This window comes from Elephantulus edwardii, unplaced genomic scaffold (assembly GCF_000299155.1).
Source record: "Elephantulus edwardii isolate Elephantulus edwardi_28Jun2011 unplaced genomic scaffold, EleEdw1.0 scaffold00106, whole genome shotgun sequence".
NCBI classification, from domain to species: Eukaryota; Metazoa; Chordata; class Mammalia; order Macroscelidea; family Macroscelididae; genus Elephantulus; species Elephantulus edwardii.
In genome coordinates, this window is record NW_006399856.1 from 9,058,892 (window position 1) to 9,073,699 (window position 14,808).

At 35.6% G+C, this 14,808-nt stretch overlaps 1 protein-coding gene across 4 annotated transcripts in view; it reads left to right on the forward strand.

Annotated features, from left to right (window-relative positions):
• Positions 1-14,808, forward strand: part of ERBB4 (v-erb-b2 avian erythroblastic leukemia viral oncogene homolog 4) — a 1,418,810-nt gene that overhangs the window by 870,969 nt on the left and 533,033 nt on the right. For all 4 annotated transcript variants that reach the window (XM_006891926.1, XM_006891927.1, XM_006891929.1 and 1 more), the window contains exon 4: positions 11,842-11,976. In XM_006891926.1, the coding sequence (XP_006891988.1) occupies positions 11,842-11,976 (135 nt within the window). The remainder of the gene's footprint in view (positions 1-11,841; positions 11,977-14,808) is intronic.

A 14,808-nucleotide genomic window follows, 5' to 3' on the forward strand; every position in this document is an offset into this window, starting at 1 on the left:
TTGCCAGGAGAGACAGGTCCTTGGAGAGGGACATCATGCTTGGGAGAATTGAGGGACAACGCAGGAGGGGAAGACCCTCTATGAGATGGATTGATACGGTGACTGGGGTAATCGGGATGGGTGTGTCAGAGGCGGTGTGGTTGGCGCAGCATAGAGTAGGGTTTAGGGCTGTTGTGCATAGGGTTGCTATGAGTCGGAAAGGACTCGACGGCACATAACAACAACAACAAATACAAACCTACGCATTATAATGTGAACTGCTGAGAAAACTACCCAACCAAATGGAAGTATTCTGCTTCCAGATAATGCTTGCTGTCATCGTCCTTCAGAAATAATAATTTCACATCTATTGAATGCTCATTGTTTGACAAACATGATTATGATAATTTGTACACATCATACATTTGAATATATTTTTTCTTTACTATGTCCCTGTGAGACACTATTATTATCTTCATTTGTAAATACCTGAACTTAAATTTAGTGGCCAGTGATGAGAACCTGTACTGTAGTCCCAAAGACACATGTTCAAATCCCCAAGCTGCCCTAGAGCTGCTTTCCTGAGATCCCTAAAATTAGTTACAAAACCAGGAAAAGGTCCGATGTGGAAAACAATGTATGTAAACTTTATGGACTTTGTATGTTACCTAGCATAAAATAAATTTAAAGAAATACAAAACAAGAGGAATTGAAAATGGCCAGGCTTTGGGCCATAAAATATGATTTGTGAAAGTAGTGTAAATAATTCCTGCAGAAATTTCAGTAAACTATTTTTTTCAATTGCTTAAAGTATATAATTTTTAAAGAAACATCATTTCTAAATACAACATTTAATTATTTATAATCTTCACTTGGGAGTAGCAACTTTTATTTCCCTATATCAAGCAACATTATTATTGTAGAGAAGGTTGTTATACATTTAATCTCTATTGATCATTTTATCGATTTAACAATGTGCCTTGATAAATTTAAACTAAAGTTTGAAGCAGTCCAAGCTCCCAACTCAATCCTAAAGTACAGAAATATATGTAGAAATAGAAGTAAAAATTAAAAATTTTAAAATGACATTTTGAAAGAGGAATTGAGGTTTCATTTTATTTTTTATTATTTGTGTGTATGTGCATCATCATATTGGCTCTGCCTGGTACAGGAGGAGATTGTCCTTCCTTCTCCAGCAGAGCATCTGGTGGATTCAATCTGCGCGTCTCTGGGATTTCAGTGCAGCTTCTTGCCAGGAGGTTACCAGACCTCCCTGAGGAATAAAACATTGAGCTGTTAACTGTGAAGCAGCCCAAGAACATTTCTAAATTTCTATCTATCCTTTATGTTAGTGGTGGTTACATAGATAAACATGCACAAATAGATTCTATGTTAAAAACACATAGCTTGGAATTTGTGCTTTTTAATATATGTATGAAAACAAATCTAATTCCAAGGTGTTTCTTTCTTTGTTTTGCCGTGTTGTTGTCAGGTGCCACTGTGTCAAGTATAATTTATAGCAACCCTATTAACAGCAGACCTGAACCCTGCCCTATTGTGTGCCCTTATCATCTCTGACACACTAAAGGTCATTGCTGCATCACCTTGTCAATCTCTCTCTTTTGGGAGGCGTCTTTCTCTTCTTCTTTGATCCTTCGTCTTTTTCTGGGATGTTATCCCTTTCCTAGAAATAGCCTTGCGTAGCTACATGATCAAAATGTGAAGGGCGAAGCTTTGCCAACTTTGCCTCCAAGGAGCATCCCGGCTGTACTTTCTCCAAGACCTATCTGTTCTCTTGGAAGCTCATGGGATGTTCAGTATGCTACTCCAGCGTCACAACTCGAAGGCATCAACTCTTCTTCTGTCATCCTTATTCATGGCACCTGAGAGTTCATAGTGGTTGGTAGGTTTGTTGTTTTTTTGTTGGTTTTTTTTTATTAATCAATCATATCTAAAGTGAAAATTATTCCCTTGTCATTGTTTTCTGATTTCTTTTAGAGTTATATTCAATGTTAATGGTCTATTTCACTTGGATTTGCTTCTTATGGATTTTTCAGATATTTTTATATTTGCTTTTTTTCTATTTATTACTTCTTTGTCAATTTTTCACTAAATGTATGTCTTTATTTTCATTTTAACATCCCTTTGACTGAGACATCACATCCCAAAATCATGTATAAACAGGTTTTATTCTCTTAAGTGTTCTTTAAAAATACTCATGTATATAACCTTTCATATAAAGTTATATTTTTCAAGATGAAACCATTCCTTTTCCTTTTCCTGTTACCTTTTTGTGCAAGTCTTAACTTGCCAGCAACAGACATACTTGACAATATTATTTCTCAGTACTGTCATCGGGGGAAAAAAATCATTACTTTTTGAAATATTTTCTAGAAGTAATTGAGTAATCATGTGTCATGAGAAGAGTTATTAAAACTGTACAAACTAATATAGTAGGTGAGATATTTGAAAGTGACCTTTGGTATATTCCAGGCTTATTGTATTAAAACCTGTAAATAAAAGGGGCACAGCATTGCTGGCTTCTAATATGACTTTTCCTCTTATTGGTAATGAAAACATTGAACTCAACTGATTTGTTCTACAGAAGCAATTACATTTTCTGGAAACTTAGAGGAGTTATTTAAGAGGATTGTTGTCTGTAATGAAGGCTTTCTGGTGGATGGGGGAATAAAAATAATTGAGCATCATGTACAAAGCAGAGTTGTATTTTATTAACATGAAGACACTGGAAGTCTTCATTCCCCTATTTCATGTAACTCTCTGCTCATCTCTCTTATCAGAGGGATATTCACCTCATATATATTTTTTATTAATCTTCAAAACATCTCTTTATTTTTATAATAATTAAAATGCTTTAATGTATTTTCTAAAATAAGTTTTAAGTGATATTTTAAAATAGTGAGCCATATTCTCATGAGCCAAAAGAAACCCAAAAAAACAAATTAGGAGTTAGTATGTGATACATTAATGAGCTTAATGGTTCACTGTAGTGGTTTAGTTACAATGAGTTGGTTCCTAATCATAGTCAGCTTTTACTTATAGCTACACTATGTTGAACGAAATGAAACATTCCCAGTTCTTTTTTTGCCATCCACACAAGCAATGCTGTTTGAATTACTTGCCTCAAGTCCCTGTATCAGTCCATTTATCTGAGGGTATACTTCTGTCTTGCCAAGCTTGATATCCTTCTCTAGCGATGATCTGTTTTTTGAGAATGCCTAAAAGTACATGGATAGAATCATGTCATCTAAATGTCTAAGAGTTCCTGTTGTGCTTCTTTGCTTCTTTTAAGATAGATATCTTTCTTCTTCGGCAGACGACATTGCATTCAATATTTTTCACCACCTGTAATTTAAAATCATGAATTCTTCTTTTGTCTTCCTTTGTCAGAGTACAGCCTTACCGGGCATATTGGGACTACTGAAAATATCGTCACTTGAATTTGTTGTTGTTGCTTTCACTAGGTGCCACCAAATCAACTCATGGCGATCCAACAAAGATTTAAACCTTATGCTATGCTCTGCCATCCATGTGGTCTCTGTCCTGCCCGGGTCCATTGTTAGCAGTCATCATGTCAATTAGTCTCATCCAGGGTCTTTCTTGTTTTCGCTGACTCTACTTTTCCCAGCATATCTTCTTCCACAGACTGATTCTTCCTGAAAACATACGCAGTGCAAGTGAGATGAAGTTTCACCGTCCATGCTTCTAGGGAGTGCTCTGGTTGCACTTCCTTCAAAGATGTTTTGTCCTTTCAGTACTCCATGGAATATTCAGTAATCCTTCCTCATAGTTGTAACAATAAGCAACATCAACATCGTGATAGAGACATTGTTTATGTTACACTTTGTACGTAATGCTCAAGGATTTTGTCCTACTTGGATCCACAATCATTGTCCCTGGAGGCAGCAGTCACATCATGAAATGATGCTTTGCATTGGCCGAATCCCCTGTAAAAGACTTCTTTCATAAGGAGCAAGTTAAATACAAAACCACCTTTGCTTTTTAACACCTGAAAGAAGTGTTCCAAGAGACTGGAACGATTGACGACTCCATTTGATTAGTGCTTCCTCCATAAGCATTAGGCATCAAAGTCAAGTAAAATCTTGAGAATTATGTACAAAACATGTCAGTAATTTCTCTGTCATGATGTTGCTTGTTGTCCCAGTAGTGAGAAATTTGTTGATGTTGAAATGCAGTCCACACTGAAGGGTTTTGATCATCATAAGTACATACTTCATATCCTCTTTGCTGTCAGCAGGCGAGTTTATATTATCTGCAAAAGTACATTGTTACTAACCTTCCTCAATCCTGATGTGGCATTTTTTAGTACAGCAAATTGGGAGGAAAATTCATGATTTAAAAAATAATTACATAAAAAAATGAGTTTAAGTGAAATGCTCGTTTTTCTAAATGATTGGAAAATTAACATCTTGAGATTGCTGTAATTTTTTAAATGTTTGTGTGTCATTTATAATGTCAACATTATCTAGTAGTCAAAAAGGAGAGTACAAACATTGTTATTAATTAAAGAATCATGAACTATTTACAAATGTCAGTCCTAGTCTAAGAATATTATAGTTTCTTTGTTAAAAAGCCGTTCTTTCCACTTCTCCTATGTGCATGACATCTTTTAGGCAACTAGAAGATAAAGATGTATATTATGATTTCTTTCCTAAAAAACCCTATAATATGGTATGAGAGAACAGACCTGCATTCAAAGAACATGTATCAAGAAAAGGTAATATTTGCTCTGGACCTGCCAAGCAGTTCAATATAGGACAGTATTTGCTTTATGTCACTTGAGTGGTTCAGACCATTAATGTTACAGAAACTTGAGGAAGGAGAACCCCCAGAACTAGGTAATTACAAAATCATAATAAAAGCTAAAAAATTAAATCTTTTCTGAAGCATATAACAATAAATGCAAACATTGTGAAGAACATTCCTGAGTTCCATTCAATAAAAATGAAGACATTTGTGCTATTATTTTTTTCTCTTAATCTGATTGTCATTGGACCTGATCATTTCTTCCTGGAATTGCCTTGGTCTGAAGGAAAACAAGTGCACTGTTAGTTCATACCATCTGATATGGGCATCCATGAGCTTTTGCCTCTGATCAGTGAGCTGAAATACAGAAGGTTAAATCGTTCATTTACATTATCACCCCCTCTCCCCTCCCAATACAAATGTGACATTTCAATTTTGCACACTTCAACTCTCCTTAAATCATCTGTATAAAAACTTCAAAGCTTGATTGATGATGAATGAGCCATTGTCTCCTCGAGCACCCGGTTCTCATTAGCCTTTAGAGTCTCTGCTTATTAATAATGAACCTTTGGGCTGACCCAGTGGGGTAGCAGCAATTCATTGTGTTCCCAGCTGAAAAGGCTGGGTTTGGAAAAGATACAGAAACCTCTGGACCACGGCCACTCCAGAGATGATGTATTAAGTATCACAGGTGGATGACGTGAGCTATATTACTTTTGTATCATTGTCAGCCAACAGACTTGTGTGGTTTGAGGTGATGACAGTGAGAAAGAGACTTTGTTTTATGTCTTCGAAAGTTCAGTAACTGTCTCCTATGGCCTCATCCCACAAGTAGTCTTTAGAGTTTAACTATACCACTCTGGAGTTTAATGTCTTCATTTTGACCAATGGCTTGGGCAGATAATATAAATCAGACGCATATCTTACTCAGATGTCTCCACAGTAATTAACCAATTCAGTATTTATAATCTTTATTAATTCCACACTTGACATATAAGTATGCTTATAGAAAGCAAGATATATAGATATGCAGTCAGTAATTCAGTTTAAATATTTATATATTGCTTATTAGATCTTATATCATTGTGGTTGGTGGATTTGAAAGTAGAAGTAAAATAGTTATGTGAGGTCAAAGCAATTTTGTGAACCTTAGACCATGTAAGGAGGTCATTTGTTGTTTTTGTTGTTGTGTACTATCAGAACTAACCCAAAGCTGACCCTCCAGCAGGTTTTCAGAGGTAGTTAGTTGCATAGGAGGGGATCGCTCATCTGTGAATTTGAACTTTGTGCCTTCAAGATTGCAGGGCAGATTCTTACCACTATGCCGCCAGAACACAGAGGTGTTTGTAACTTCAGAATGGCTGTTACATCATAAGAATTACCATGTCCTCTCTGAATCAACCATGTCCTCTCTGAAATGCCATACATTCACTTCATAACTGTCTTAAAATAGTTCTAAAGGAAAACATGAGGTAACATCACAGTGTAAAATAAATCTTGCCTTAAATCTTACTGGTAAGCACTAAAATCAATTTTTTTATAACTTATATGTGATAACGTGTGTTGGAAGAGAGATAGTTTCTATATAAAAATTTTATAAATGCCATAAATATGGTGATTGAGAAAATTCTATCTTACCCCAGAGATGTTCCCTTGAAGCCTGGTGAATCTGAATACAGTATATTCTCTTTTAGAGCACAGAACTGGCCAATCCCAGACCTTTAGACTTCTGGGTAACAAATACTGGGTCATTCACTGAATTTTGACAGAATTCTGTTTAGTTAGGATAGCTCAAAATTATCATTATTCACTTTTGAATATTAATTGAATTTTATTCCTAAAAATAGATTTTAAAAGACTAGTAAAATTCTCTAAATTGAATACATACTATGATAATTATCAATTATAATGATACGATTGTTGCATTGTCAATTATAAACATTTGATATCATAAAAGTAATTTCTCTTTCTGCTTACAAAAAGTCTACCTTCAAAATTATATATCACTTTCCTTCTTCATTCTATATATTTGTGGATTTTTTTTCATAATCAAGCTATAATGTTGGTTCTTTTGTTTTCTTTCCTTAACAAATATTTATTCTGTATGTAACTTGCACCTTGAATAATGTTAGAGAATAAAAATGTGACTTAAAAGAGAAATGACTTCTGACTGAAGGGAATGGTAACCAGGTTAAAATGGCCTGTAGAGTATCTGTGGGGGAGAAATAACATTTAATCTTTCTTTAATTTGGTCAGAATAGAATTTAAAATTAGAAATTAAAACAGAAATCAACATTGGTAGAAAATTCAGTTCAATGTAACCAGTATTGATTCAGCAATTATTGTTCCTAATGATGCTGTGTTTACTGTACTGAATACAATTCCTTGTCTTTATGGCGCACAGTTTGATTATATTTCAGTTAAGAATCGCCTTAATTTAGGGAGTTCTGGTGGCCTAGTAGTAAGAAGATGCACTGCAATCCCAGAAGTGTGCAGTTCGAATCCACCTGATGCTCTGCTGAAGAAGGAGGGGAAATCTCCTCCTATACCAGTCTGATCCGATTTGATGGTAAACACACAAAGAATAATAATTAAAAAAAAGAATCATCTTAATTTAGTTAAAAGGGAATTCTGGTGGAGTAGTCTGTAGAATTGATCTGCTAAAACAAAGGTTCCACCCCTCAGGTGGTTCAAATCCTCCAGTCACTAAGGGGAGAAAGATAGTCAATTTCTGTGCAGTTCACGCCTTCTCAACACCTTCTGAAGTGCCTGACTTGACTCCACAGCAGTGCATTTAAGTCACATAGATTTCCCAAGACCGAAACCTGTATGGAATAAGACTATTAAATTTTTATCTCAAAACTATGCAAGTTACACTCAATGTGTTTGACTAGTACCGGTTACAGTTATTCTAAGTACAAAAAGATTGATGACCTTGTCTACTTGGATCATGCATTAATTTAGTAAGAAATTTTTTGAAGCATGAATATAGTTTAATGTTTACTGGAATTTTCAGTAATGAAAAGATCTCTTTTTTTCCCTTCAATATGCCACAGGTAATATATATTTTTTAATTTATCCATGACATTTATTAAAGATGAGGCAGTTCTGTGTTTTTTGGACTTGTTTTTAAAAGAATGTAATAAATAAACCCGTAGGACTTATTTTAAAAGAATGTGAAAAGTAAATCTATAGTAACTATTTTTGCTACTAATTTACTAAATGGCTGAGAAAATGTGTATGTCTCTCTTAATTTACTCTGATGTATTTTCTTCAATACAGTTCAAATACAGTAGTATGAAATTATCTTCAACACATTCACTTACTCAGTGATTTTTTGTTTGTCTGTGTTCTTCCAGGTTTTAACTGTTTGGAGAACAATTACAATTTGCTCATCCGTTGGCTTCGAAATTGTCTGGGTTTGGTTGGTTGGGGTTTTTTTCTTGCTCTATTTTTAGAAAAAAAAATAATTTCAATAACTTAATTTCATATAGTAAAGTGAGAAGGAAGTTTGTGGTGTGAAACAAGTGACACCCTTCAGTAAATCTTTCATAAACTTTTGATGAGCATTAAGGTTCCTGTTTGTTAGCAAAAATAAGTACAGTCAAACATGACAATCAAGCCTCTAGAGTCAGCCAAGAGACCTTAAGTCCACCTTCATCAAGTAAAGTCATTTGCTTTCCAAGAGCAGAAATAAACCCAAGCCTATTAAATAATTCTTTGAAAAAGTTTTAAAGCTAGAAACAACAATTAGATTATCACCACCTAACAAGTGGATCAAAATAAAATGTAAGAAAAAGCTTATATAAAAGTTGTTAGATAAATAGATCTGTTGAAAACCTGTCTTTCCAATGTGCTTTTTTATTCAACAAGCAAAACAGATGAAAGGAAGAGGCCCCTTATGTCCAGGAAAATGTGTAGAAATCCACTAATAAACTACCCATTTTGATATATTAAATGTTTGTAAATCCTCTTGACCAGAATTGATAGCAGATGCTAGGTTTTGAATCTTCTCATCCTGAATCATAAAGTTGTAGTCTTAATTTGAAGCATTAACATGTTAAGATTATACTTAAATTATTATTGTCTCCTATATCCCTTTTCCAAGTATAAACTAAAGCTCTTAAATAGAATATTTCTAAGAAATAAATGTCAACATTGGTAGCAGATTAATATTGAAGAAAGGGATTTGATGAGATTGTTATTCAGTGCAATATAATCTGATTCTATTTTAATATCTCTAAATAGGAAGTTGGAAATGGATATAATGCTTCTTCACTGTGAACTATTTGAATTAAAATATGACTCCTGAAAAATATGAACTCTTTCCACAAGACTTGAGCTATTCCCTTTTTTCTTCTCATTTTTTTTCCAGGATAGCACTTTTCCTAATGGAGACTGAAAAATAACCTTCATTTCCTGGATAGCAGTCAAAACCTCCTTTCTCTGTCACCTAATGAAAAATTATTCGTAGAACAGAAGAGTGTCACCTAATGTCTCGTAGAAAGCTATTAGTAAAAGATCTTCACGTTTCTTAGCTGGAAACGCTAATGTGGAAATCCATTTTCACAACCTGTTCTATGTCTTACATTTCCCGTCTGCTTTGATGAAGGCTGTACGGTTAGGTCATGAAAAATAATGAACTTGATTTTAGAAGTAGAAAAAATGATCTAATTTCACTTCTTTGTTGTCCTTTTTTTTATTTTTTATTTTTTTTACCCTATCCTCACATGAGAAAAAGGAATCTCCAGTGGTCTGTGGAGGATCGATGATGGAAGTGGAAATTATATGTGGAAAGCTGGGCAAAATTAAAACTAATCTGGAAAAATTCAATACATGTAACTCAGGAAGGCATTTAGGATGGGTACACTCATGTCTCACCACAGATAATCCTTTAATCATGTCACATACCTTTTTCCCTTTTTCAACCTCCTCTTTTGCTTAAAGAGAGGAGCCCTGGTGGTGCAGTGTTTCAGAATTCTGCTGCTAAGGGAAGAATAGATAGTCCTAATCCACTGGGCACTCTGTAGGAAATATGACGCGATTGACTTCTGTAAAAGTTACCATCTCAGAACCCTACTCTCCAGCATATGGTTGCTTTGAATTTAAATTAATTTGAAAAAATTGGCCTTATTTTATTTTTTGTAGTGTATTGTTTTGTTACTAAGTATCCCTAAAAGTTCAAGTTAAGGCATTGCTGCTGTTGTTAAGTGCCATCGAGTCGCAGGCAACTCATAGTGACCCTATGAACGAAAAGTCTGGACAGTTCCTGTATAACTTTCGTCCTTTCTCCAGGTTCATAGGATTTCCAGAGGAAAGATGTTATGGAAGTGGATGCCACTCCTGTAATTTAAGGCATTAAATAAAGTTCTTTTTTTTTTTTTCAAGACCATGATAACAGACCCTATCCTCTAACTTCCTGATATTAAATGCCTTCTTCATCCTCACTAAGGTGCATATTTGTGTGAATTGTATTTTAGAGAAAAACAAGCTTATTTAGCCTCTCTTGGCAGTCGAGGTAATTGCATGATATTATTCTGGCAGATACAATGTAGGCATAATCCTTGAGGAGAGTATTTCTTTCTAAATAGAGAGGCCAAGCCTAATTAGGAGGAAGTCTTTGAGTTGTTCTTTGCCTTCTCTTCACTTAGAATTTGGAACAGATGCCTACAGTTACAAAAGCCATCCTGTGTCTATAATGAGGAAACCAATATGCTGAACGCCTCAGCAGCTGAAGTCACATCTGTATCTCCCTCCTTACAAAGCTCTTGTTAAGTGAGGGGAGGAATCTCCTATTATTTGAAGTGTTGTTAATTGCAATTTTATTACTTATAGCCCACCATTTCTTTGATTGACATGTAACTTCTTTGAAATTGCTTTGGCATGTATCAAAAGAGAAACAGTGGTAGAGATTCAGCAAGGAGATCCTGTGTATATTTCTAACCAATGTCTTCTAAGAAGAGAAGTAGCATTTTCAAACTAAGTCTCTAACTTTTCTCCTGTTTAAAGTAATCTGAAAGATAATCCATATATTTTCTATTTTACCAGCCATTTTTGATGAAGGATAACATAGTTAACAAAAAACAATGTTGTGATGTTTAGAATAAAATAACAATTGGTTTTTATACTCATTTTCACCCTCTTGTATCAGTGAACCAAGGAATTTTTTTTCTTACATCCTATGTTGTATTCTATTTACAGAATAGTTGGTAATTCTGTTAACATTTGCAGTGTTGAAGATCATTTGTTTGATTAAAGCATTAATTTTACTTTCCATTTTGTTTTAAATACTTATTCACAGACACCACTCATAGTGATAGAAACACTCAAAGGGATTTGAATAATTCCTAGCAAAAGTCTCAAAAATATTTGCACACTGTGAACTTAGAACATCACTTGTGCAAATTTATTTCAAAGAAATATTTAGAAGTAATCAAGTAGAAGATCATTTTAAGCATAATTTAAATTATAAAATCATTGAATTGAGTTAAAGACTAACCATAGAAGATAGCTGAATAATTCCTATTTTATGCTCTGATACAGAGTTAAAGTAGCATCTCCTAGCTGTGACGGACCCACTCATAGCTGACCCTCCCCTGGGTTCTAAGTCTGTAGGTCCCGTGGAGGGAGGTTGGTGATCTTTCTCCTGTGGAGCTGCAGGTGAATTTGAATCACCAGAGAGGTGACGCCTTCGGGTAACAGCACAGATCCCCATGGACTGTGCTACCAGAACATAGAAGACCATCTTTACATACTCAGTATGGAATGTTAATTAAAAATAATAAATATTAATAAATGTTAATTAAAACAAAGGATATATCTTAGTACATGCATACTGTTTCATTAAAGACCAAATAAAACTTCTGCAAATTGTTGAGTGATTTTTTTTTCTGCGTTTCAGTATTATGGATGGTTGGTTTTTTTAAGGCTATTTTCTATTTTCTCAAATCTCATAACCAATATTTGACTTGGTAAAATATTACAACTATTTTAACCAATCATTTTTAATATCTACATTTTAAGCAAAAAGAAATTTGGGAAAAAATTCTTTCTATTTCTCTTTTATTAATCCAGAAATCCTGAATGGTGGAGTCTATGTGGACCAGAACAAATTCCTTTGTTATGCAGACACAATTCACTGGCAAGATATCGTTCGGAATCCATGGCCTTCCAACTTGACTCTGGTGTCAACAAATGGTAGCTCGGGATGTAAGTAGATTTTCATTTGAGTATTATGAAATGTTGTTCTATAATGTACAAAAATGAATGATTGATACTTGTCTACATCCAATTAAAAGTGCAGCTACGTACAGAAGAACAAAAATGTGGCTGGCATGTTGCCTCTAATTAGTCCTGTTTCCTCCTGGGTGTAAAGTCCTTTAACATGTGACTTAATTTGTTAATGCTGCTGTAAAAGTAAAACCACAAGTAGGTGTCTTTAACAAACAGAACTTTATTTCTCATAGTTTAAAAGGTTAGAAGTTTGAATTCAAGGGCAACCCTCTCCTTGTTGACTCTGGGAGAAAATTCTTCTCTCAGATTTTCTAGATATTTTTTTCTCTATTTTCGCTGGTGATCTCCATGTAGTAGGCATATCCCTCTATGTTTTATTTAGATTTCTGATCATTACAAATATCAGTATGGAATTAGCCACAAAGAAATGGTCAGCAATGTCCCCAAATTCATTCTGTTAAACCATTCCATCATTCTTACAGTATACTGTTCCTCCTCTTGACCATAAACCTTATCCTGTTTTGGGGATCAACAATTTGCTGGAATGTCCTCAGGAAGCTCATTCAGGTATTGATTTATCAGGCCAAGCTGAGGCTCCTAGCTCAGGGTAGGAGGTTGCCCTAAGCAAGTAGAGAGGGCGAGTCCCAGAGGACTGAACTCAGTCTTCTTTAAGGAGGAATGCTGGGGCTCCTGGAGAACAAAGGATGATCATTTGAGTCATGACCTACTCCAGTCTTTGTTATAGTTGGTGTTGTGTGCCTTACAGATGGAACCAACTCATGGCTGACCGACCTCCCAGTGAGTTTTCAGAGGCAGTAAATCACAAGGGAGGAAAATTTTCCAGCCTTCTCCAGCAGAGCAAATGGTGAATTCAAACCACATACCTTTGGGACTACAGTGCAGGTTCTTCCTACAGGGCCACCAGGGCTCCCTGATGTTGTTAGGGGCCATGGAGTCAAATACAACTCATAGTGATCCTATGAAGAGCAGACCTGAGTCCTGTCCTATCCTGTGCCATCCTCAGTATCTCCCATACACTTGAGCTCCCTAGTAAGTCATTCATCAGAACAATAATTTTGTGCCTTCCACCAGGTATCCTCTGTCTCTTCAAATTAACCACCCAAGTAGGCTCAGGTAATTTTAATGATTCTCTTTTAACACATCGAATAAACGCTGGCCTGAGGGCAGACGTCCAAGTCCTCATTTTACAATATATGGTAGAGGAAGTGTTCCCCAATCAAATGTATTTTTGATATTTTTGTCAACTACCTGAACTTTAGGAGAGTGGAGTCTCAGGCTATCAAGGGGTAGAAAAAACTTTTGGAAAAGTAAACCCTTGACACCACACCCCATATGTATTTCTTTATCTGTATATACTCTTTCTAATGCAAACATGAGAACACCCTACCCTGATAGGACCTCATTAACAATCATAATGTTACGTGCTGTCTCGTAGTTCACCATCCAGTGGGTTTTCTAGAGGCAGTAAACCACACAGGAAGACATGGCACATCATTCTTCCTAGAATTGCTGGCAGATTCAAACGCAAGGTTTTGGGTTAGCATTTCAGCACATATTTTTTTTAATAACAATAATAATTACGTAACAAATCCTTAACCCTACATTCTTATAGTCTAAAAATACATCTCATGGTCAGGAAACTCAAGACAGGGGTATAACTAATGCTTCAACTTTTTGTAGATTATCATTGTTGTGGTTGAACTGTCAAGTCAGAATCAACTCTGAGCTGACTCTCCAGTTGGTTTTCAGTGACTGTAAGTTGCATGGAAGAAGATTGCCCATATTTCTCCCACAGGAAATCTGGTGGATTTGAATTGCTTATCCCAGCAGTGGTAGCACAATTCCTTTCCTAAGCACCAGAGCTCCCTAAACTATTACATTGTTGTTATGTTCTGTCAAGTCAACTCTAACTCATAGTGATCTATGAACAACAACTCTGAACCCTGCTCTATCTTGAGCCAATTTCATTGTCTCTGACACACCTATGTCCATTACCCCTATCACTGAGTGACTCCATCTCATCCAGGGTCTTCCTCTCTTGGACTGTCCCTCCAGCATTCCAAGCATGATATCCCTTTGTAAGGACTCATCCCTTCTTGTAACATGCCCAAACTATGAGCTTTAAAATCTTAGTCTCAAAGGAAAAGCTTGGTTTCACCCTCTCCAAGACAGACCTATTTGTTTTATTGGCTGTCCATGGTATATTCAAGACTCTTCTCCAGCACCATAACTCAGAGGTATCTGTTATTCTTCTGTCATCCTTAGTCATTGTCCAGCTCTCTGACTGTCACAACTCTCTTGCTAATCCAAAAGTCATGCCTCTCTGCCTCTTTGAAAACCCCAGCTGCTCTGAGGTAGAAAGTAAACTTTTCAATTAGATTTATAATCTCAGAAACCCAGTGGAGGGTCAGTGGCGAATTAGTTCCATCTCATTGACAATGGCAATGGAAGTTCATGATTTTGGATTTTTTCTTAAGATCATTATTGAAAAATATATTATTGTGATTTGCCATAAGGTCTAAACTATCTTATAGCTGAACTTCCAGGGGGTTTCCTGTACTTTAAATCATACAGGAGGAGATTGCCTATCTTTATCTTACGGAGCAACTTGCAGATTAGAATTTCATGCCTTTGGGTTGGCAATGCTGCTCCGTAGCAACAGGCTACCAGGGGTCCCTATTGATAAATACAGTAGAACATAAAGACAAGCCCCTATTCAGCACCATTTTTTTAAAATAACAAAAACTAGTGAACATTGTATAATTTGCAATTTCCCATCCTTTTCAT